This window comes from Xenopus laevis, chromosome 3L, assembly GCF_017654675.1.
Source record: "Xenopus laevis strain J_2021 chromosome 3L, Xenopus_laevis_v10.1, whole genome shotgun sequence".
In the NCBI taxonomy this organism is placed as follows: domain Eukaryota; kingdom Metazoa; phylum Chordata; class Amphibia; order Anura; family Pipidae; genus Xenopus; species Xenopus laevis.
Genome location: NC_054375.1, coordinates 54,063,401 through 54,088,123, shown reverse-complemented (window position 1 = coordinate 54,088,123; position 24,723 = coordinate 54,063,401). Strand labels below are relative to the sequence as shown.

Genomic DNA, 24,723 nt, shown 5'->3' with positions numbered 1-24,723 from the left:
TGCTCCATCAGGCTCGTGCTGGAGTCAGAATGGCATGACCAGCCTCCTCCCATAGCGATGTGAGAAATGTCCCTCGTTGGTCACACTACGTTTGTTTTTCATTAGAAGTTAAGTGCAGACATGAGCGATCGCACCGAGTTCAGCATCCAGCAGCCTGTGCCTGATTGAAAGGCTGTGGGCAGCGGGGGAGCCTCTGGCGGGATCACACAGGGCAAGCAGCAGGGCTGCAAGTACCTGATGAAATTTATAGTCTACCTGAGGGAAAGTAAATGATGGGATTCCTCCATAGCTAAATGGGAATAAAAAAGAAAAAAAGTCTTGGCCTATGAGAACAGTTCTGCATGTTGAGCAGCTCGGGCCGGCACAATACAGCTAACGACCAATTACTTCCTTCTGCGTGTTTGGAGAATTGGAAAAGTGAAAATCACTGAGTGACCTTTTTGGTCATTACCTTGGTAACAATCAATGTAATGACCTAAAAGGAATCCAGTTATTAGAACCTTTTCTTTCCATGCTAATTGTACAACACTGATGAAGATAAATACAATTGGGCCTAACTGTAAGGGGAAAGTCGGAGAAACCTTGACTCACTCACAAGGTACTGTACTTCTATAGCATTTCTGTATACTTCCACTGGTATGTTGGGGAGTGGATTTAAAGAGAGTGGAGATGGAACTTGAAGTCCAATTGGAATAAAGCGTTTCTGTCAGTTTAACCACATGTTCCTGAACCTGACATTAATAACACAAGCAAAATGGAGTTAATAATGCCCCCCAAAATTACACCAACTTCATAACGTTATACCTTTCCGACACTTGGGGGGTTATTTGTCTGAATAGCAAAAAATTTAAAAACTCGAGTTTTATTTACTATAAAATCAGAATTATTAGTGTTAAAAGTCCGATTAACAAAGTATTCCAACTCTGCCAAGTTCATGTAGAAGTCAATTGGAAAAGTCCGGAAGATATCCTAATCTGCTCTGGGTTTCGTGCAATAACCTGAAGATATAGTGTTTTTTGAATATTGAAAAAAATAGTTTTTTGGCGTCAAATCCAAAATATTTGTATGATTCAAATGTTTGAGAGTTTTTTCAGATTTGGTTGGAGTAGCTTTCAGAAAATAATGAGGTATTTTCATATTTTGATAAATAACCCCTTCAATGGTCAGAATATAATATGAGATATAATATGGGCACAGAGTCTAAAAACACATTATCGTGTAATTCAGTGGGGCATGGTATAGGCAGCTCAAGTTATGGCCTCGTTCATCCTTCGTTGTTGAATTACTAACTCTTTTCTTTAAATATGTATTCTAAATTTATAGATAACTTATCTTAGATAGATTTCACAATGCATAAAGGAGGTGAAAATGGTTGTGCTTAAAGGTACGTACAATGTATCAACTGCTTTAATGTTGTAGAGCAGGGGTCCCCAATCTTTTTTACTTGTTAACCACATTGAAATAGAAAAAGATTTGGAGAGCAACACAAGCATGAAAAAGTCTATGGGGATGTCAAATAAGAGCTGTGATTGACTATTTAGTAGCCTCTATATTGTCTGACAGTCTACAGGAGGCTCTGTTTGGCAGTACACCTGTTTTTTATGCAACCAAAATTTTCCTCCAAGCCAGGTATTGAAAAATAAGCACCTGCTTTGAGGCCACTGGGAACATTATCCAAGGGGTTGGTGAGCAACATGTTACTCGCGTGCTACTGGTTGGGAACCACTGTTGTAGAGCATAAATTTTGCAGAGCTAGCAGTCAGGGGCCTCACTTCAGAACCATTTAATTCATGTTATAGGTTATGTTATATCAGTTATGGATTGTGTTTCATGGCAACATGTAGTGTGGCATGATCAAAGAGCCAGGTATTTAAAGGCATAATAGAAAATAGACAATGCAGGACCACCCAATATACCCTTACCATACTATAAAGACATTTAATGAAGTTGTTCCATTAGTTGAGTGGGATGACCTTGTGAAAAGCATGCACCTAAGTCAATGTACCTCATGTGTGGCAGTTAGTGCTAAATACACATTGCTTTGGTGTAGGTATGGGATCTGTTATCCAGAAGGGATCTTCCTGTAATTTGGATCTCCATACCTTAAGTCTACAAAAAAAGAATTTAAACATTAAATAAACCCAATAGAATTGTTTTGCCTGCAATAAGGATTAATTATATCTCCATCTGAATCAGCGTCAGACTGGGTGAGTGGTACACTGGGTAAAAACCCGATGGGCCCTCGTTGACCCCACTGCCCCAGACTCACTCTGAACAGTCGGTACTCCTGACCCCCCACCCATCGCTTAAAGAACCACGTGTAAAGCAGGGACGCGCTGGAGGGGAGGGCAGGGGAGAGGGGGGATTTGCAACAGGGGAGTGGGGCCCTTGCGGCTGGGGAGGGGGGCCATTGGGGGGTTAGGGGTGCCTGATGTGGTGCAGCCCCAGTGGGCCCAGAACCCACCAGTCCAACCCTGGTCAGAATCAAGTACAAGGTACTGTTTTATTGTTGAAAATGGAAATCATTTTTTAATTTTAATTATTTGGTTAAAATGTAAATTTTAAGAGAGATGGCTTTCCTGTAATTCTGAGCTCTCTGGATAATGGATTTCTGGATAACAGATTCCATACCTGTACCCAACCAAAATGGCACAGTTAATAGAAGCAACAATTTCTTTTAAGGCTTGTTTCTGACATACCCACAAAGGTGTAATAACCGCCTTACCTCCCATTATCTGAGTTCACTGGCTCTGAATTGCAAAAAAAAAAACCCAGAGCAGTATGATCACATCAAGACTAGTATTAGGAGTGCGTGCAGACGGAGCTGTACTTGTGCACTGGAGCAGATACTATTACTGCCAAGTACAATTGAAAATCACACAAGCACATAAACAAAATTAAATGCATGTAATGTGTCTGAGGATCATGGGCTATTTATTTCCTTAATGACTAGACTAGAGTTCTGCTCAAGAGGGCCTTATACATAAATTATAGGGTTAAAGTCCTAGTTTCAAAGCTGGGCTGAATGCCAGAACAACATTATTCTGAGAGTACAAGTGAAAACCAGAAAATGAGCATGGCTGGACAGTCAGCAAATATAGACACCAGTTAGGATTAAAGGCCAAACACATACATGCCACGGTTTGGTTATGTTGTGTGTTGAGCAAATGACCTGGACGTATATTACCATGTCATCGATATCAGTTGCTTTTACAAGTAGACAGATCTGAAATCGTTTTTTGTACAAATGAGAATAAAGATGGCAGCTATCCATTGTACACCCAATCAACCCATTAGCCAAATGGTTAGAGTGTGTATGAGGAACTTCAACATGGCTGCTGGGTGTCTTGTTTTTTAGTCACTCCAGAACCATGCTGGTAGGCTCGTCATGGAATACTTGCTTGTATATATTACTGCAACTATGATTCTGTTTTCCCCATTACCAAACGTCATCTCTACTGATTTTTCTTCTTCCTTTTGGTCAGCTGTTCTGTTATGGATTAGCCTGAGGGATTACCATCTCCTGTGGCAGACAGTGGCATGCTTCTGCAGACACCCAATAGTAAATGCAGAGTTCAGCAGGTAAAGTGTAACAAGTGCACAAATAGTTTTATTCCAAGGCTTTAATAGAGTATTTCCCTCTATTCTGTGGGGGTGGTATTTGACACCCCAGCTTTATAAACAAAAGTGCAAACAAAAATATTTCCCTTATTAACGACCTTTCTTTCTCAACCCCCCCCCCACACACACACACACACATACACCCGTACACAATTGCTCTTTGGTTTTCTGATTTGCTGTCACTTTTTTTATACTGGAGAAATGGTATGATGTAAATATGGCGGGTAAGTGAATAAAAGAAGTTAGGACTGAACTTCTCATCTTATTGAGCAATACATTCCATGCAAAATATTTCATGTTATACAATACCTCACTTTACATTTTCTTTGCTATTGCATTTTTAAGGTGGTATACTTCATAAAATATATGATTTCAAATTACTGATGTTTAGTGATTGGCGAATTTGTCCCGTTCCACCGGAAATTTCCCGCAAAATTTGCGAAACGGCAAAAAATTTGCAAAAAATCATGAAAGCGGGAAGTTCACGAAAAAATCGAGCAATTCAAACGCTTTCACAAAAAAATCTAGCAATTAGAATATTTTCAAGAAAAAAATCGAGCAATTCGAATGTTTTCACGAAAAAATCGAGTAATTCAAATGTTTTCACAAAAAAAATCAGAAATTGACGCCGGCGAACTTTCACCGGTGAATTTTTGCGGGAGATTCGCAAATGTATTTGTCGTCTGCGAAACGCGGAAATTGGCCACAAATTCATGCCAGGCGAATTTATTTGCCCATCACTACTGATGTTCTTATTATCCAGAAATACAAATCATAATTTCTAACATGTAGTACTGTATGCATGTTTGAGAAATTGGTGGCATGTTGGTGACACTTTGGAGTCCCCGTACAGCTTGCATGACATTAAGAGCACTCGAGCTGAAGGCACTTGGGGACCCAAAACATTCCCAACATGACCATCCAATGCCACAATTTCTTATTTACCCAGATTGTTTACATACATTTTTTGTACAATTTAAAACTTCAGAATAATTCTACTATTCCACAGAAATAGCAGCCATAAATAAAAGATATATTATTATGTGCACATAAAATAATTGTGTGGTAAGCTTTCTTACTGAACTCTTGCACTGCTCTGGCGTGTGAATTGTTCTTTTGCAGTTCTGCAGTTCACATGGCACCACCACAGGGGAGTAATGCAGATCTGTTTTCATTTCTTAATAGCTAGAATTGTCTGGAAGAGAAAAGAGCAAAGTCTTGTAAATGTACAGATGAAAGAGATCTCATAAACACACGATGCTGGGAATTACGGTTAGCAACAGCCGGGTGGCTGCTAATTAGGCATGGCTATCGGTAATCCTCAGCATGTCACCTGAAAATGTGCACCTTCATGTTATCTGGCGACAACTGTGTGCTAAGGTCAGTAAGTGACCTGTCGTGCCCATTGGCAATAAAAGCACCTTGGAGTTGTATAAACTCTAGCCTTTAAAACTTCAAAACAGACTTTATTATTAGGAGAGTTTGCTAGAAAGAAAAAACTCTCCAAAATACATTTGTGAAAGGTTGCTTTGATTGTGTAATTGGCTATCATTTAGCAAATCTGTCTCGATATTTTCTATATATACTATATAGCAGCAGTGGTGGACTGGGTGTCACAGGGCCCACTGGGTCAACCACAAGGCCCCCCCATGCAACGTCAAGGGCCCCTTTTCCCAATGTCTGACATCCGTATAACTCCCACCCTTCAACGCTGTACTTCATTGCATCAGTTGTATCTGAACTCATGGCAACAGGAAGTGGTGGAGGAGCATCCACAGTGCGTTGGAGAGAAGAACTGGGTTTTTTCCTGTACCCCTCCAGCCCAGTCTGACCCTGTATAGCAGCTTCAGTGGGGTGGTCCTAGGATGCCAATATAGAAAAATAACACAAGCGATGTAGGGGAGAGTCTCCCTAAGGCAGTGTTGGATATAAAACCAGCTCTGTATATCTCAATGGCATTTTCCTGCCAAAATTTAGTACGCTCAAATGGTGTAATAAGTTTTCATAGAAAAAAATCCTGCTTTGATGGGTTCCATTATGGCATCATCCCTCCAGAGATTGGAGTACTGTTTACATTTGTACTTCAGCCTATTGAAGGATTGCAATACTTCCAGTCAGGCATGACCCAAGAAAGCATCTCTCTCCATCACACTGTAAGGCTAATAAATGTCATACCTGTGGTTCTCTCCACTGGCGGACATTAGTCCTTGCACCGTAGAGCTTACAATCTTGGTGGGTGGATAAAATACAGACACAAATAGGACAGCAAAGTGCACAAAGGTTTGGGCATGGGCCCTTATGTTCAGAGACAGGAGTGCTCTGAAAAGGTACGATCTGTATTGTTAATGAATTCATTAAGATCAATAAATATAATGGTAAAATAATGAATTAGTGACATTACCCTTATAATTAAATTTAATAGTAACATAGATTGAAAGAAACACACTTCGAGTTCAACGTTTTACGCTTATATAAAACCGGCCAGTTGCTTGTTTATCTAGACTAAAGGAAGGCGAAAACAAACCCCATTGAAGCCTCTCGAATTTGCCTAGGAGGGGGGAAAAATTCCTTTCTTACTCCAAGATGGCAATTGAACCAGTCCCTGGATTAGCTAGTTCTAAACTCTATATGGTGGAAGTGTATTAGGAGCTGCTCATAATTCACATTATTCTACAGATGTCTTAATTTTATACTGTCAGATGATATCTCTTTGCTAATTTTTCCTAAATCGTCATTGTTTTTCACATATGGCTAATTATATGAATGTGGTAGAGTTGCTTATTTCACTACATAATAATCATTGCCACTATGCATACAATACCCATTTTATATGCTCTTGTCAGTACTAACATTTACAAAGCCTGCAGATCATATTCTAATATAGGTGCAAACTGTCTTCTCATATCAACCAGGTTTTTCATTATTATTCTAATTGCAGTAGGCCTGCAGCATCAGAGTTGACGGCTGATTGGTTGCTACGGGTTACTGGTCTATAATTGTAAATGAGCCCTCACAGGGCTGAGCCAGGATGAATTTTTTTCAGGGTATCCTTGTCCTTCGGAAAATTCTTGTTTCCCAGTCTGGAGGTAGCAGAACAGATACTCTCTCTTACTGAACTGGTGTGGTACACTCCTACTACATGCAGATCACATAGCTTATTGAGAGGAAGCTGGGCACCTGAAGGCAAATAAAAAAAGGTCTTTACAATCGTTATTTTATAGTTGTCTAACTAATGTGCTGCACTGTACACAGCATTAGCAGATTTGTACGATAGATCTTAAAATATATATTTGATGCCTGAGGCATGGTGTGATTAACAGACTTGGTCAGTACTACAAGGATTTGATAGAGTAGAAATTGAAGACATTCACGTAGTCCCTTTGTTAGAGACCAAAGATTCTCATCGCCTCCTGCAGCACAAGCCCAAAGCAGCCCATGCTCAGCCTTTCATTCTGGTTTTGCAGTCTATCATTGAAAGGAAGGGAGCTTGGGGTAAACCTACTCGTGGCCATTGTTATCTACCCTCATAGGTTCAGAGGCAAAAAGAATACATTGTCTCATTAGTGCAACCATGCAGCTGATTGCCTTCATAACTGTCACATCCCTACCTTCTGTAGCCACATTTTATCCAATCAGCTTCTTTTTCCCCTATGACCATTCCTTATTTCCTCTATCATGCCACTTGTATCCACAATCTGCATCTTTTCCTTCTTCTTTTACCTTATTATTCATATATCTTCATATGCAACCCCCATGCCCCTTGCCTCAGTGTATTATTCCTACAGTACCATTCCCTACCTGCCCTTGGAGCATTCATCTTCAAGCAAACCTGTCTGCATTTCACCCACTTACAAGTTCTCTGTGTATATATTAACACAGTCATACCATTCCCACCCAGTATACAATCTGCCATTGTGCCACCCCTGTGTATATTTCCACATACTCATTCCTCATCCCATAGTGCGTAAATGCCTTCCTTTGGTTATCAACATTTTAATTTCAATTTACATTATTCTTTTTGTGTTACTATTAGTTTTATTTTACCTATCAAATCTTCTCCCTGATATTTTCTCCTTCCATTGATTTTCCTGTTCCTTGTCCTTTGCTATGTCAAATAAAATGTAAGCACTGCTAGCTCACTCACACAATCTGTTCCACAGACTGTTGGAGATGTAGAAAACAGATCTTTACTGTCAGTGCCGGCGCTGCTCAAGGAAAAGGTGTAAACTGCAAAACACAATCACAAATAGAGACAGGCGTGTGTGGGCTGATATATTAAAAAAAAGAATCAGCCCAATAAAATGAAAAGACAATTTGCAGCTCTTTCCTGATATTCCCATGTTTACAAACCTCTAATTAGCCCCTTTCTAAACACAAATGCAATTTGACATATTCTGATAAGAAATATTGCCTGCTCTGCTTCCTGCTTGTCTACAGCAATTTAATTGGGCTTACGGGCTAGTGTCCAAAGGGCATTTAGGATAACACTTCAGTCTTCGTTTTGGCTGCTGTAGGGCCTCTCTGTAGATTGGCATAGGCCAGGTTGGCAGACGTTCAGGGCAATTTCGTTGGGAATGGTTCAGTCAAACTGAATCACAAACAGTCAAACACTTGTCTGACAATCTGCTCATTCCAGCCAGTATGAACCAGCAGATTGAACTGTCTTTATGTTCTTAGGGGCTGGCAAGTGCTGCAGGTAATTTGTAGATGGTTAGGTTTGTGAGTTAGAGATTAAACTGACAATTGTGTTTTTTGGGGGGCCCAGCAGGTAACAGCCCATAGGAGTCGCCATTACCAAGCTGTCTGTATAAGCTGCTTATATAAGGTGAAAATAATTAACCATTCCCACATAGGGGACTTTCTGAACTGATAAAATACCAGGAAGAGTGTGAGGCATACAAGCAAGTCCCCGATGTCACACTCATAAACTGGAAGGATCTTCTTGGCAACATGAAGCATTTCACAAGAAGATACATACAAGTCAGTCCAGAATGTGGCTTATAGAATAACAAATCAAAATGAGAGAGCTTGTCTGCTGTTCTACCTCCATGTCCTCCTTCATGCCTGTGAAGAAGCAACTGCTTAATGCCACATCTGCTGGCAAACTACACCAATGTTTGAAACTGATTTATTATTGCCCAGGATTACTCTTAACAGGGACGAATGAGGAGTAGATGTCTTAGTTTCAGTTATTGTATAAAAGAAGTAATTTTCTGAGTCTCCAAAATAAGAAATATTGCCCTATAAGTATTAGAAATGTACCATTAGCTGGCTTGCAAAGAGTCTATAAATAAACCAAATAAGCTAGAAAGATGAAAAAGAATCTAAGAAAACTGTTGCAGCATAGATTGCTTTGTTAGTTAGATTTATGTCCTAGGCTCCAGCAAAATCTAGGCTCATCTCCTACCTGTTTCTTTGTGATGTGACTTGCCTGCCAGTTCTACTCTGTCTAACACATACTGATTTGGAAGCTGTTCTGATACATTAAAGTGCATTATGTTTATCGCATTCCGTAGAAAATGTGCAGTAAAATGTTCTTTTGCCACACAGTTCCTTTAGCTAGATTTATCAAAATGCATTTATCAGTACATTTAGGGGTTGTTTTAGCATTAAAGAGAAAATATACCCTATTTATATGTAGGGTGGTTAATCTTCCATTTATTTTCTCTCAAATAGACTAACGTATGAGGGCAAAGCTCAATGTGTACGCACAGCATTCCTTCTATATTGTTTTTTGGAGGCAAATAGATAATAATCTTCTGAAGTCTATGGAAACCATCTCAGCCCCAACCTATGCAAACAGAATACTCAGAGCCACAGTTATCTATGGTCTCATAATGAAATAAACATGCCTAAAAAATAAACTGTGTTTACAGGTGTGGATCCTACATGTCCCATCAGTTCCAGTTGAAATAGAAAGGGGTAAATGGATGGTTTTCCCACCTACAGTTATGTTTGCCATCCTGTAAAGTCCTGTGTTATCTCTGGACATGCAATTCTGTACAATTACTGGGCTTACTACCACTCCTGTCTTTTCTTTTTATCTTGATAGAACCCTAGAGTCTAGTTATGATACCCTTTTTATGAAATATGGTCTTATACTAGGAGCAAAGGCTCTACACGTGACTATCTTTGTAGTTGGCTTTAAATAAGCTAATTATTGTCAGTAGCCTATTGGCTCTGGCATTAAAAAAAATATTGGACTGCCAAAAATATAATACTGTGCAGACTTTAAAATCCCATAGACATGCCTATAATTCTATCAATGTCCCTGGCCTGGGCCAAATATCCTTATCAGTTAGTTTAGGCTCACCATATCAGGCAGACAAAGAACAGCTACTCTGGCAACATCTTCCAATGGACAGGTCTTTAACTGGATGGCCAGCTATAACGGCAAACAGAAAACTCTGGGATGGGGTGAGGGAGAAGGGGGCTTATGTTTTCGAACAAATATTGACTGCAAAAAAACAGAGAGAATGAGCTGAAGGTAAGGTGAGTCTGCTATGCTCCAGGAACAATGGCATATTGTCGATCTGTTACCTTTGTGAAAAGCAGATCTGTAACCTTTAATACAGAAATACTGTGGCTCTGTAGAAAATAATTGATAGATACCCTAGATCTCATTTTGAATTATATCTCTTTAAACAAAGAGTGGTTCCTATTGTTACACAACATACAATAAATTATCTTGGAATTGTACGAAGAAATGTGTAATAATACTCTGGCACGTAGGAATGTCGTGCAATTTTAAGTTGCAACCCCCTCCCTTTTTGTGGAATGAGATATATTAGCAGAGTGTATTATTAAAATGGCACATTGTGTCAGAAAAGCTAACAATTGTGACATGTGCATCTCCGCTATGTTAATGTGCTAAATTTGTGCTAAATGTGAGCTTCTGTTTCATTAGCATAAAGACACAAGGCATAGATTACAGTGCGGATCAGACAGTCTTCCTCTTCTATATAATAGCATCGAGTTCAATAACTCCATGGAGCTCTGTTGTGTTCTTCAAAATAAAAAATGGAATAGATGAAGGAGACGGGGACACGAAAAATTATCAATAATGAGTTATGGTTATAAAGATTAAAGGAAACACATTTATTTATATCTATATTGATTGGAAGTCTACGGTAATATAGAGATTTAATTTTATATTTTACTTCTTCCTGCATCCGTCAATATACCTGGCAATCCCTTCCTTCCATGTTCTATTTCAGTGGATTGTATCTACTGTCTTCTTGTTTATTTTGCTAATTTATTTGTAAACCTTTACAAAAAAATAGCTTGAGATTTGTCAAAGCTATATAGAGGTTGGGTTATGAAAGCAAGTTTAAAGGCAAACTTTGGCTTAAATATGAGTTTGAAGATAAGCATCATGTAATGTAGTTCTCCCTAGGGAAGAAACCACTTATTTTCTTTGACATACCCCCATCCCTGTTAACATAACCAATCCTATGTATGTACCACCAGCTCTCCATGGAGCATCCCATAGTCCACTTTATTCTGCAGCTTTAAACATGAACATTCTGCTGATGCCAGAAGTTGCAAAAAAATAGAGAAACTGAATAGTTGATGAAAGATATCATTTCAGGATGGGCAATTCTCTTTGAATGTTGCTATGAGTCAACATAGAAAGACTAGTAGCTTGAAATTTCAACTGGTGTTCCTTTGATCTGAAATGATTTCATTTTATCCCAGTGACTTTATCTCTAAGTAAAGTTGTTAAGGCAATGTGATAACAGTTAAAGGGAATGGAAAGACATCCTAGTAAGTTTGTGTTAGAATCCCTCAGAATGATTCATTTTGTGATATACTTTAATTATTTGAGATATCCCTTCCGGTGCCTATGGCCAACCCAGCTGCAATGCTGATGAAATGAAAGGGGTCACCATCCACTCTGCCTTCATTGTGTTGTGGGAGCCAATCATAAACAAGTATGCATGTATCATCACGCTTAGGAGTCACGTATACTCACATCCGATTGGTTCCTGCTACCAGAGCTGCCAGTGCAACTGTTGATTAGTTTTATTATTCGGTAGCTGGTGTGAACAGAGGCACCAGAAGAAAAAATATATATATTTTATCACCTTTAAGTATTCCATAGCAACCACTTATGTATTTGCTTTTAAACAACAGACCAGGTCCAATATGCAAATAGATAGTGTGGGTTCGGACACATGTACTTTTCATTCCCACTCCTCAGTCTGTTAATATATCATAAAATATGAATTTATTTTTAAGATTTCGCAGCGGAGACATTAAAACCATTTTAATAAATGGAAATTATGTTTTCTTCAGTGGAGAAAAGAATAATGAGTAGGCACCTAATGGTCTAGTCATATCCACGTCTAATGGCACCAATATGTTTAACGACTTGGAGCTTGGTGACCGATGTCTGTAAACAAGCAAATAAGCCTTCCCTCTCGCCACATCATTGTAAAATAGTATCCCAAAATTGCATGTTACGTGGAGCTTTTATATTAGTTGAGCCATCTTTATGTATTTGCTGTCTTTATTAACTGCCAATTAGGACCAGGAGGTAGTTGAAGTCATTTTAGCACAAATGTATTAAACACAATTGACAATCCCAGCTCGTGTTAATTCCCTATGTAACGGAAAAGAAAGCAAGCTGTTCTCAATTATCAAAACATATTGAGCCACTTTACAATTCTGTTCTGTAAATGACCTTCCAGCTTAAGTTAGCGAATCTGAAATGAATATGATGCAAGGTGTTTACCAGCAAGGAAGGTGTGTTTCTCGGAACATCTGTCACACAGCTCTAAAGGAGGGGAATTCTTCACATAAATGGAGAATAACAAATCTGATAAGTGGAAGTCTTTCCTAGTGAAATATGGGGCCTCCTTCATCCGAGACCCACTGTTTCTTGAAGATATGAATTAGCAGAGTGATAAGAAAGTCTAGCTGGGCAAAGGAAACAACTCCACAGCAGTTTTAATACACCACGTTATGCCAAGAAAGTAAAAGCCAGTGCATGTAGGGAAATGTAGGAGAAATATTTTTAAAAAGTGTCGTTTTGAAATGAATCAGTCTAAAGGTTACTTTCCTTATAATGCTATAGCAACAGCACCGTCACCTGGGGTATGCTGAAACGAGAAGAAGGTGGGAAGACAGACGATTAAGACCAGAGGGTCACTTAAGTGTCTTGACTGATACTCACTCTCAATATAATTAAAAACAGTGGGGAGCTAAACATTAAAGGGACTTTATTATATGTAAATGTCATTCTTTTTGAAATAGGGGTGTATCTGTGTCTAGGAGGCTTAATGTAATAATAATGGCATCCCATTTTGAAAAACTATTATCATGAGGACCATGGGGGACCATAAAATGCAGAGATATAAAATGGTATAATAATACTAGTAGTGGCAGAGTTGGATTTTGACATTTAGGTGGCTGTCTGCTTTCTGCACACTGGCTAAACAAATTTACATGGGTTAAGGCTATGTGTGACATCATTTTGACAGAATTTGATCCATTAACTGATATGTATTGGATATTTTAAGGAAAGTTTAACAACATTGGCCTAGTGCAAGTGGGTCTAACAAAAGTTATTTGGCTTTTTATGTTTCAACAACTATCAATTTCCTTGCTGTTCCCCAAATTCTAGCAATCAGGCGGCTGTGTGAATAACACATAAGAGGACTCGAACAGAAACGCAAGTAATAACAATAAAATATAGCCTCACAATCAGTCTTCCTTCTGGTTGCTAGTGGTTACAGTCTACAAATATATTTGTCATTCTTGTTAATAGCAGAGTATATATTTGACATAGTATTCTAGCAGTAAACATGATCATTTTAGGTTTTCCTATTTTCCATGAACTGTGTCTGTTGGGTGTGGGTTGATTTCCCTGTTGATTGCAATTCTGGGTGATTTCAGCTTTATTATTTATTATTATGAGCTGGATGCCTATTCATATTCATACTGTGTTCTACACCCTTAATTAATACCTACTGTGCCATACCCATAGCAGGTAATTATTTCCCTGCTTTCTGTTATAACTGTACTGCTAGTTATGAGCAGAACAATTTTCAGTAATATTTGTTAGTTCTGGTCAGATAAGTGTTTGCACAAATTATAAAGTTTCATTTAGGGCCATTAATAATAATAAGTATACTGGCTAAGCAAGAGCAGCACTGGGCCACAGTTCTGAACATAACATTTTATCATACAGTAAAGTCATTGTATAATTAGAGTTGGGCTGGCCTACAAGGATACCAAGAAAAATTACAGTAGACCCTAGTTGGCTCTTGGCAGTTTGCGGTGATGCAAGTCGTTTCATTTGCACTCTTCTCATGGAGCAGTCAAACCTCTATTGGACACCCCTCCTGCCTTCAGAATGTCAACAGGCAGCAGCCAGCCCTGATTATGATGATCTAGGGTTAGACTGGGCTTCGAGCCACTAGGAATAAACCTGGTGGGCCCCAGCACTTGTGGGCCCCACGGCCCAGAACCACTCCCTACAGCTGGCAGAACCGATTCTTACCAAAGCTCCTTCCTGACCTCCACCGGCCTAATTGCAGCTGAACTAAAACATATGGAGAAGGTATGTGCTGGGGATGGGGTTTTGTGGCTGCAGCAGGGTGGCAGAGGGGGTGTGGGCAGGCCCCTAATGTGGCAGTCTCGGTGGGCCCCACACACCCCTGGGCCGATGCTGGAAGGAGATCATTGTCCTGTTTAAAACTGTTTTTTGCCATTTGTTGAAGTAGAAGTCACTGTGTCATTGGATGGTGAGGGGGTTGGGTCTCACTGTGCCACATGAAAACAGGGGGGTGCACTGAGTCTTTTGATGATGGTGAGTCACCATGCCATGTTATGCTGGAGGTTTGCCATGCACAGAGGACTTCTTGTACAATTAGCAAATTCAAGCTGTGCTGTCAATCTTAAGCCAAGGGTTCTACGGGACACCCACATATATAGACTGCTCTTCATACTGCAGGTATGTAGTATGGCAGGTAGAAGCACAAACAATTGTGTATCAGGGGGCTACTGGTGATTCTTAAAGGGAAACTATTGGGAAAATGAAGATTGAATATAAGCTTCATCATACTGATATAACAAACTTTCTAAATACGATCACTTTAAAATTCTGTACTGTTTATGAAATAATCAAGTTTATCTTCACTATTCCTCTCTCAGCATCTGTTTCTCTTCATTCTCTCTTCATACAGGAGTTAGAGATTGGAGATTGACAGTTCAATCTAATATAACTTTCGCTCTTTTTCCTAGCAGATGTGTTAGAGCTCACTCAAATAACCAGGTCCAGATTTGCATTTCTGGTGCCCCTGGGCCGGCTTCAGTTTTTCTGACCACCCCCACCCCTGAAATCGTGCCACCCTAGGCCCGGGCCTGCAAATAACCAACTCCAGCACAAACATTATGAAACAAAATAACTGACTTTGGCACAAACACTGCATTTAGGGAAACAAGATTTCGGGGGATTTTTAAAAGATTAAGTTCTAATACATTTTCTAGGAAAAACAACCGCCCCCAAAGGCTGTATTAGACCTAACTGTCATTCAAAATCAGACTCCCAACTCCTGTATGAAGATAGAATAATGAGAACCAAATGCTGAGAGAAGAAGAGTGAAGAGTAACTTGGTTATTTCAGAAACAGGTCAGAATATCTAATTAATTATATTTAGAAAATGTCTTATTTTAGTTTGATGAAGCTTATATTTCATTTTCATTTTTGCAATAGTTCCCCATTAATGAGGTACAAAGGGCAAATAAAAATGTGCATTGCACCAATTTTTGACCTTTGTGCCATTCCCCATTTTTCAGACAAACCTCTTTATATCTCCTTCAAATTCCCCTTGTCCTGAAACTCTTTGAATTCTCCCTTACTGTATCTCAGGATATTATGCTGAATGCTATAATGCTTAATAAAGGCATAAAATTTGATGCAGGATGGCATACTCTTAGGATGAAATCACAGAAAAACGCAACAGCCCCACACCACATTTTTCCATTTTTTGGAATTAACATATTTGGTCACACTTTAGCAACTTTTATTGAATTCTGTGCAAGCCTTAAACTGTTCCTTTCTTTCCGATGATTTAAACATTTTCAGTGCCCGCTTCTCCATGTCTTTTACTTTGCTTTATTATTAAACCTTATAGCTTTCAATTTGTTTGTCTTGCCTTTGTTTCCCATCGCTATATACATGAGTAAATTTCATTTAACAGCAATTTGAAAGCAGCCTGTTTCTCTTCTGCATTTTTTGCTGTGAAGATTACATTTCACTCTACCAATTTTGCTCCACTGATTCTAAAAAAAAAAATGTTAAAAATAAGAGAAAAATATTTCTTTTCATCAGTTTTCTATTCATTTTTGGAGAACAAGTCGATTTGCAAGACAATGGGTTTTAATTTGTGAATGCCTGGGTTTCATTTCAGGGCCAGCTTATCCAGGAAATCACTTTATATGTCTGTACCTCTGGTTTCTAAAAGTAAACTGTAAGGCAGAGATTTCCAGAAAATGCTACTAGGTACAATTAGAGGGTTATTTACTAAATCCGAATTTATCTCATTTTTAAATTAAAAAAAAACCCCAACCAAACTGCCATACCCGATTTTACCTTATTTATTATTTAAAAAGTTCGAATTAATCGGTTCTTTGAAAAACCCACAAAAAAACCACACACATTCTGGCTTTTTCCCCGAATCATACCATCATTTCAGATTTTGCCTGAAATAATGGGCTAAGCTCAGCGCAGACCACGATAACTTCCAATTAGGATATGGACCTCTGCCATTGAGTTATACACAACCTCGGCATCTGAGATGGCGGATTTTTGGATTCAGGCTTTTTGCAGCATCGGGCTTTAATAAATCTCAAAAAATGTGAGTTTAAAAAAAAAAATTTGAGTTTGTCCCAAAAAGCCCTACCAGTGTTTAGTAAATAACCCTCTTCATCTGCCACCGGTGTAGTCCTGCTAAATGCTTTTTTGTTTTGCTTGATTTTACCAATTATCCACTAGCAGCAGAGGAGGATAAAACTTGCACATTGGGAGGGAAGGAACCCAGATGGAACACTTGTGTCCAGAATGGAGGGGTAATTCAAAGTGATTAGTGATGGGCGAATAAATTTGGCAGACACAAATTTGTGGCGAATTTCCACGTTTCACTGCAAGCAAATTAATTCGTGAAACTGCGGCGACAATTTGCCTGCAAAAAATCCGCTGTATCAAAATAAAACTGTTGCGCATCAAAATTGTCGCACGCATAAAAATTGTTGCGGGTCAAAATTATTCAAACGGCCGTTGACTTTAATGCAATTGGACCAAATAGTTGTACGTATAAAAATTGTCGCTCTTATCAAAATTGATGTGCGTCAAAATTATTTTGAAGCCTATTTACTTCAATGCATTTCGCGAATTTCGCTGCACATTTCACAGCACAGATTCGCCCATCACTAAAAGTGATTGCACACCCAACGAACTGGAATCTCACTAGGCAGAAAAATATTTTGAGTTTACCCTGTGTGACAGTACACTAAAGCTTATAGTAAACACGAGCTGTCACCCGAGCTCAAACAGTCATTTTAGCATTGAGGTCCACCCGTCATCCCTCCATGCAGGGTCGGACTGGGAGGGCCGGGGCCCACCGGGGCTGTTGTTCCAGGGCCCCCCTTCGACCCCATGTTCCTCTACTGCGCCGCGCCGAGCTCAGCGCTCAGCGAGCATATATGAGCATGCGCGAGTGGCGGCGCTCGCCGCGCATGCGCGAGTGGCGGCGCTCGCCGCGCATGCGCGAGTGGCGGCGCTCGCCGCGCATGCACAGAAGGCACTGCGCATCGGCGAAGACTTTTTTCCCAAAATAGAATTATCGGGAGAGGGGGTCTGGCCCGGCGGGGGCCCACGAGGGTCGGGGCCCACCGGGTTTTTTCCCGGTGTCCCGCCGGGCCAGTCCGACACTGCCTCCATGTGCATTCATTCAATAACGTTTCAAGTAGTAACAGACAGACAGTAGCAGTTTGACTGCTGATGTTTTTCTGCAGGATGGCAGCAGCAGTCAGAATTTTCCAAGATTTTCCACAAACCTTTGGAATTAAGTTGTTGACTCTTCACCTATCAGCAAAACATTATGACTAAAAAGAACCACATGCCCATGGTAGTTGTTTTTGCTATTTATTGGTACATGAACTCTATGCCCCTTGTCTTAATCAATTGGCACAAAGGAACATGCACATAAAGTAGCCTAATATGAACAATAGATATCAGAAATGTACCTATATATGTTAGCGTGGTGCACCACAATTGTTCTGTAGGCTCCATGCTGGAGCAGCATGTAGGTCCCTGTATAGGTGTTTATCTTGGTATGTATAATTATCATTAGAACAGACCAAATTCTGGGAAAGCAGGAGTTTTTATAGAAAATCAAATGTATTTTCATTTAAATGAATTCACAAAGACTTTCAGAAGCAGCAACTGAATAACATTACAGAGAGAACATACTCAAACTTCATACAGAGGTTGCATTGTCAATTCAGCACTTTCCTGAATTTAGAGAACAAACTAGAAGAAAAAACAACCTCTGCATATTATTTGTGATTCTGTGAAATAAGCTGTTTATTAATGACCTTCTTTTCAGGTAACCATCACAGGAAGTGAAACTGAATATGGGGTTGCCACCTTTTCTGGAAAAAATACTGGCCTTTCAATATTTATATATATTTCCATCAAGCATTATTTCTACGAAGCAGTCCAGTAAAATACTAGCCACGTGGCAAATCTCACTGAATGCCAGATCTGACCCCAAGTAGCTTACATTTACAGGACAGCATAGTGCCAGATAGGCTTCCAACAACATGGTTGTGTGGAATTAAGGGATGGTAGAGCAGAATAGAATAGAAAGATTATGAGAGCAAAACCGTGCCGTTCATATGCTAAACCCTTTGTTGCCATCCCATTGAAAGCAGTATACTTACAGAAGGTTGTCAAGTTCACATTAATATATTATTTGTTTGCTGAGATCACTTCAGATTAAACTTTACCTACACTTGACTTCTCTGCAGCTTGAATATATATCTTTTGGGCTATTTCAGCCAAAGTAATTGAACTTTACAACTTTGCCTAACCAAGAAGCCTTTTCTTATTACAGCAGCATGTATTTTGATTTCTTTTTGATCACTGTCCATATCCAAATCCTTATAGTTAGCTTAATGTAAAAAGATGGCACCTTAAAAAGACTCATGTACGGACCCGTGACCAAGACTAGCTTCTGTTCAGGCGTAGGCTTCAAATATAATGTATGGAAACCACTGTGGGCCTTTTTATCAGAATTTATTGGTGAAACCTTTTAATAAGCCTTCGCTATCTCTCCGAGAGATTTCCTCCACTATTTATTGCCTTGCTACAGATTTCCTTTGCCGACATGTCTTTGTTAGGCTTTGTGTTCTAATTCTAAAGGACAGCCGAATTCCCTCCTAATGGAACTAGTTTGCCGCCTGTGTGAATTACTGCGGCTTGTGTTATCATTTTTTTTTCTGAAAGGAATCCCTGAATTGTTCTGAAATATTTAAATCTGCGTATATTTCAATATTTCAGTCTGCTACTCCACCGACATGTCTGAATGTGATTATGTATATTTGACAGGTATGGGATCTATTGTCCAGAAACAAGTTATCCAATGCCTTTTTTCTACAGTACTCTATTTAAATAAAAATTCTTAGACAGAACTTTGTTCTTGATGGTAACTAAGTATGTGTATATGTATGTATGTATGTATGTATTTAGAGCTCAGAGTGGGGGAACCGCAGTAAGAAAAATAAAATAGTTGAAATCATTCTATTCTATCTATTTCTATGCTTTATGATCTCTTTATAAAGTACAGGTATGGGACCTGGTATCCAGTATCCTCAGGACCTGGGGATCTTTCCATAATTTGGATTGCCATACCTTAAATCTATTTAAAAATCATTTCAACATTAATTAAACCGAATAGGTTTGTTTTGCCTCCAATAAGGATTAATTATATTTTAGCTCAGACCAAATATAAGGTACTGTTTTATTATTACAGAGAAAAAGGTAATCATTTTTAAAACAAGAAATCCAAATTACGGAAAAGCTGTCTTCCATAGACTCCGTTTTCTACAAATAATCCAGATTTTTAAAAAACAATTTCCTTTTTCTCTGTAATAATAAACCAGTACCTTGTACTTGATCCAAACTAAGATATAATTAATCTTTATTTGAAGCAAAACCAGCATATTGGGTTTATTTAAAGTTTACATTATTTTTTAGTAGATTAAGGTATGAAGATCCATTACCAGGAAACCCCCAGGTCCCGAGCATTCTGGATTTCAGATCCCATACCTGTATTTGATTGAAATGGAGTCTATTGGAGATGGCCTTCCTGTAATTTGGAAATTCCTTGATAACAGGTTTCCAGTTTTCCAGATTTCATACCTGTACTTTTTTATGTGAAGACATACTTGTTCTGTTGCTAATGGAATGAAATCCAAGAAATGTATGTTATTACATGATAAAAGAACAAAAAAAAGGGCTAATATTAAGAATAAACTGCTGGATCCATTCTAGGCTGTGTATTAAATATTAACGTTATATTGATTTAGTTTGGCAGACAGATTATAATCACATGCTGCAAAGTGCTATGTATAGATAAAGTTCTACATGCACTTAAAGGACTCACTCTGGCTAATGTAGTGTGGAAACTCATAACAATCAACCAGATATTTTCTTTCCTTATTTGAAGACTCCTAGACCAATTGATGCTAATTGCTGATTGGTTGCTATGGGTTTCTAGACTGGCACAGATTATCTCAATGTTAGTTCAATGTTAGTTCAAATATTAATTTCCAGGTAAATATTGCTGTTGACTTCTGGGTTTGGAAAAAATTGCAGCTCTTGGCCTCTCTGAGTTAAGCTAACAGTAATATGGACTGCAGTGCGTGCATTAAAGGGGGGCGTTACCATCCCCAAAAAATTCACAATCCTATTTAATCACCTTAGTCAAGCAAAATGAACTTTAATTACACTATAGAAATTATTTGAATCTTGTTTCCTTCAGTCTTTGAATTCATAATAATAACAAGCAGACAGGAGCCATTTTGTGGACACTGTTATTAATACAAGCCTTGTGTCATCTCAGAATCTTGTTTGTGCACCAGAATGGGGGACCTGATGTCCCTCCCCATGCCCTGGCTACACATTAAATGGTGAAGAGAACGAGGGAATGTGTGGAGAGCTGTCACATCTAGGAAGTGCTGAATGGAAAGTGAAAGTAATTGTCTGCCCCGCCTCTATGCCTAAGGCATAGAAGAGGTGCAGACAATATTTGATTGACAGCTGACATTTTTAAATGAGTTTACAATAGCTATGAATGCTTTAATAAAAAATGGAAATTGGATTTCATGTTTAATTTGAAAAGGACTTTTATTATATATTTTTTTGTGTCTGGGTGACAGGTCCACTTTAAGTGGGGCTGCATTCACTACTTATTCAGTCATCTGAACTGCATTGCTTGACAGAGCACCAATGATTCTCTGAAAGCATGCAATATATTAGTGGGTTCTGATCTATGCATATATTATAACTTTCATTAATCCAATCCAATTTTTATTAATCCAATTCAAGACCTGTTTTGGATAAAAAATGAAGCACTAACATATACAGTTTTAAAAAAATGTCATGAGTTTAGGAAGGAGTCAGCTTTGATGACAATGTGACCTGATTGCTTCCCCATAATCCTCTTTGAAGAGGGATATTAAAATGACACTCAGTTGTATTTTATCATCTCTATATGCTGTCATGGATAGATCCTTCCTTATGACCGTATAAAAAAGTTTAAAATTACATCAAAACCAGATGGGCAAATTCTAAATGATTTTCCACTCCACAAAATCAGAACAAGAAAAAAATATCATTATAAGTGCATGTGGAATTCAGTACTAGGCTATATATTACTGAGACCCATCACTGTATGCAATGAAAAAAGCCTCCTCGCCGTAGCAGGGAAGATAAATATGCAAGATTATGCCTTGCCTAAGTGCTATTTTTATTTGCATTTAGGTGTACCCAAGTTTGCACTGCCTCACACCATACAAAAGACTGCAAACAAATTTGTAGCAAAATGTTCTCCTTGTGCTAGAATAACAAACATACTCATCCTATTGAATCACATTCTGTTCCAGACCACTTTACACGGTATATTTAAAGCTTACTGAGCAGCCCCTATTGTGTCTGATTTCACTAACTTCACATATTACAAAAGGCTTGAAAGATGTTTTCCAGATAAAGGTACTTTACTACCCCCTTTAAAAAAAGGAATTGGAGGCTCAGATCAGTAAATAACCATTGCATGAAATAGAAGCATTTGGTTGTGTTCCAAAACAGCTAAAATCATCCTGCTTAGACCTGTGAACTCACTACTTTAATGGCAAGATAGAGCAGCCATTTGTAAAGTGTTCAAAAGCCGGTGAATTGACAAGCAGCTACGTCCAGAAGATTATAGCACAGAAATGAAAGAAATGAATCATTGGAGAAATCACAAGGGAGAATGTGTGTTTCACTGAGGAGTTGGAAGGGAGGATGGTAACTCATCAAGAATGGGAGTTTATTGTATAAAACATTTGTGGCACTATACGTCCTACAGCCAGGATAAAGCTACACATTAGCCATAAACATACTGTAGGAGGCGCTGCATCCAATATACAGCTGCATCCATTTATATTGGCTTCAGTCCATATCTCTTGGCTTCCCTGATGAATATCTATTCAACGCGTTAAGCACTGGCATTTTAGCGGCAAAATTGTTCTTGCCAAGAGGCCAATTTAAATCTAAAATGATGAAAATCACATTGAATACAGATAAGCAATATAGTCCATAAATCTAATTTTTTTGTTAAAAATCGATGATTGCATTCTATAGCAGGTGAACAAAGGAAGCAACAAGAGTACTTGTGGCTGCAAGGGGCAGTAGCGCTTGACACAATTGCTTTGGCACTAATTGGACATCGTTATGCTAAAAAAGGTTTAAGTCCAGTTGGTGTCATCTCCAGCCCTCAGCATCAAAGTGACATCAGTACCTGATAGTTTAAGTGCAATTTCTTTGCACTTATTGACACTAGCTGCAGTGGAAACCACTTTGGAGCTTCTATGTTTCCTTGCATCAGTTGCCAAAATTGTGTGACATCCATACAGACTGGCTGGGTGCAAAGACATAAGAACTTTAGATGCAAATCCCTTTAATGAATGGCATCAATTTACTGTAGTTGTGATTGTAATACTCCTTCTGAGTTTTAGCATTTGACACCACCATGACATTGACCTTATAAATACCATCACATTGTTGTAAGTATCAGCCACACAAACCATAATGTGCACATTTATGCCAGAATAGTTTAGAAAACATTCCTCCGTGTTTTCAATATCCCTCAATATTCTTCCAACAACTATTGAATTTGTCTCTGCTGAACTGGGCTGGATTGAAAGCTGCATTGCACACTGCATGTATAGTTTCAAGTTCAGCAATAAAAACTATGTTTTCCTTTGACTCATTACTAAACCATGTGGTTATATTCCAGTCACTGACAATTCTAAGAAAGAAGGGTCCATAAATTTGTGGCATCCCCTGAAATGTAACTCGGCAACAATGATGAACCCAGTGAGTCAAAGAAGAAGCAAATCTGCCCTTAAATTCAACATAGGGTTAGCAGAATATAGCCCTGAATATCATTTTCGTAATCACTATAATTTAAACTTGAAGAAAAAAACTGAAATGACCACATGATGACAAACTAGAAATGATAATTATATCATATATTCATAAAAAAAATGAACTGAGCATCTCAATGGACAGCAATGGAGAACCAAGATGAAACAAGTCCTGCTCGTTCCCTACATAAGTTTATTGATTTCATTTTTTTTTTTTTTTTGAACATTTGCTTTTAGTTCAGTTAATATTCCAGAAAGCTGTGACTTGCTATGGTATAAAGCACTTTCTCTGTACATCACATGTGTTATGGTAATACAGACTTTTCAACATAAGGCATTGCAGGGAATAAGATGATTCCTATAGGATTACCATTTTATGGGAGAGATGCCATGATTAACTTATTGCAGGAATAATGGGAGTAATGGTGTATTCGTTTGCTTTGGGTTTAAGTAGACCAACTTGAAATGAGCAGGATTTTTAAGATGTTGTGTGGTGATTATAGATATAATGCACAAAATTCAATATGCATGAATTGTATTGCAAAATCAGGGGATACTACAGTCCCTGCCCCCAGGCTTTCACATCCATGCTTTAAAATAAAGCTGTATATCTCTTTTGCAATAGTAAATATAAGAGTTCCTAAACGTTTAATCATGAATCACATGGCATTGGAAGCATTTCTTATTAGTAAAGGAAGAGTTAATAAAGTTAAGAACCTTTTCAGATCACTGGTCCCTGGAAATGTAACATGAATATACATTCATTTAATGTTGATTATCGTGCTTTTTAATGCAACATTTGTCATTACTTAAACATAAAAATCAATACGTATACAGGAGAAACAAAATGCCTAAGGCTTGCAGGATTGATGGAGGAAGCTTGGAGGACATGTGAAGCAAACAAAACATGTATCCTGAAAAGTCCTGAAAGCCTACATAGTACTCACTATATATATCTCTCTCTCTATTCTCTCATTTCAGGATGCCAACAAAGTTCGGGGCCAGTGAACCCCTTCCCAATGCCAATGCCAGGCTCGGCAGGCTTAGGAGGTCAAGGAGGAGAACTACTGCCACATTTTCTGATAGAGCCTGAGAGTGTCTACATTGTAAAGAATAAGCCAGTGACTTTGAACTGTAAAGCAACACCAGCCACACAGATTTACTTCAAGTGCAATGGGGAGTGGGTGCACCAGACAGACCATGTCATCCAACACAGCACAGACCGCAGCACTGGTATAGTCCCGGAACCTTTTTTTTCTTTACAGGTTTTGGAAAGATGTGCATGTATTTCTGTAGTTTCCATATATCTCATTAACAGATCTAACCGTAGCATGTACCAAAGATTCCTATGTTAATTTTAAGTTAGTATTAATATTACATATATATATATATACTGTATATATG

At 38.6% G+C, this 24,723-nt stretch overlaps 1 protein-coding gene across 2 annotated transcripts in view; it reads left to right on the top strand.

Annotated features, from left to right (window-relative positions):
- The window catches only part of LOC108710982 (netrin receptor UNC5A), a 189,971-nt gene that overhangs the window by 98,912 nt on the left and 66,336 nt on the right, over positions 1–24,723 (top strand). For both annotated transcript variants that reach the window (XM_041586231.1, XM_041586232.1), the window contains exon 2: positions 24,301–24,552. In XM_041586231.1, coding sequence (XP_041442165.1) covers positions 24,301–24,552 — 252 coding nt within the window. The remainder of the gene's footprint in view (positions 1–24,300; positions 24,553–24,723) is intronic.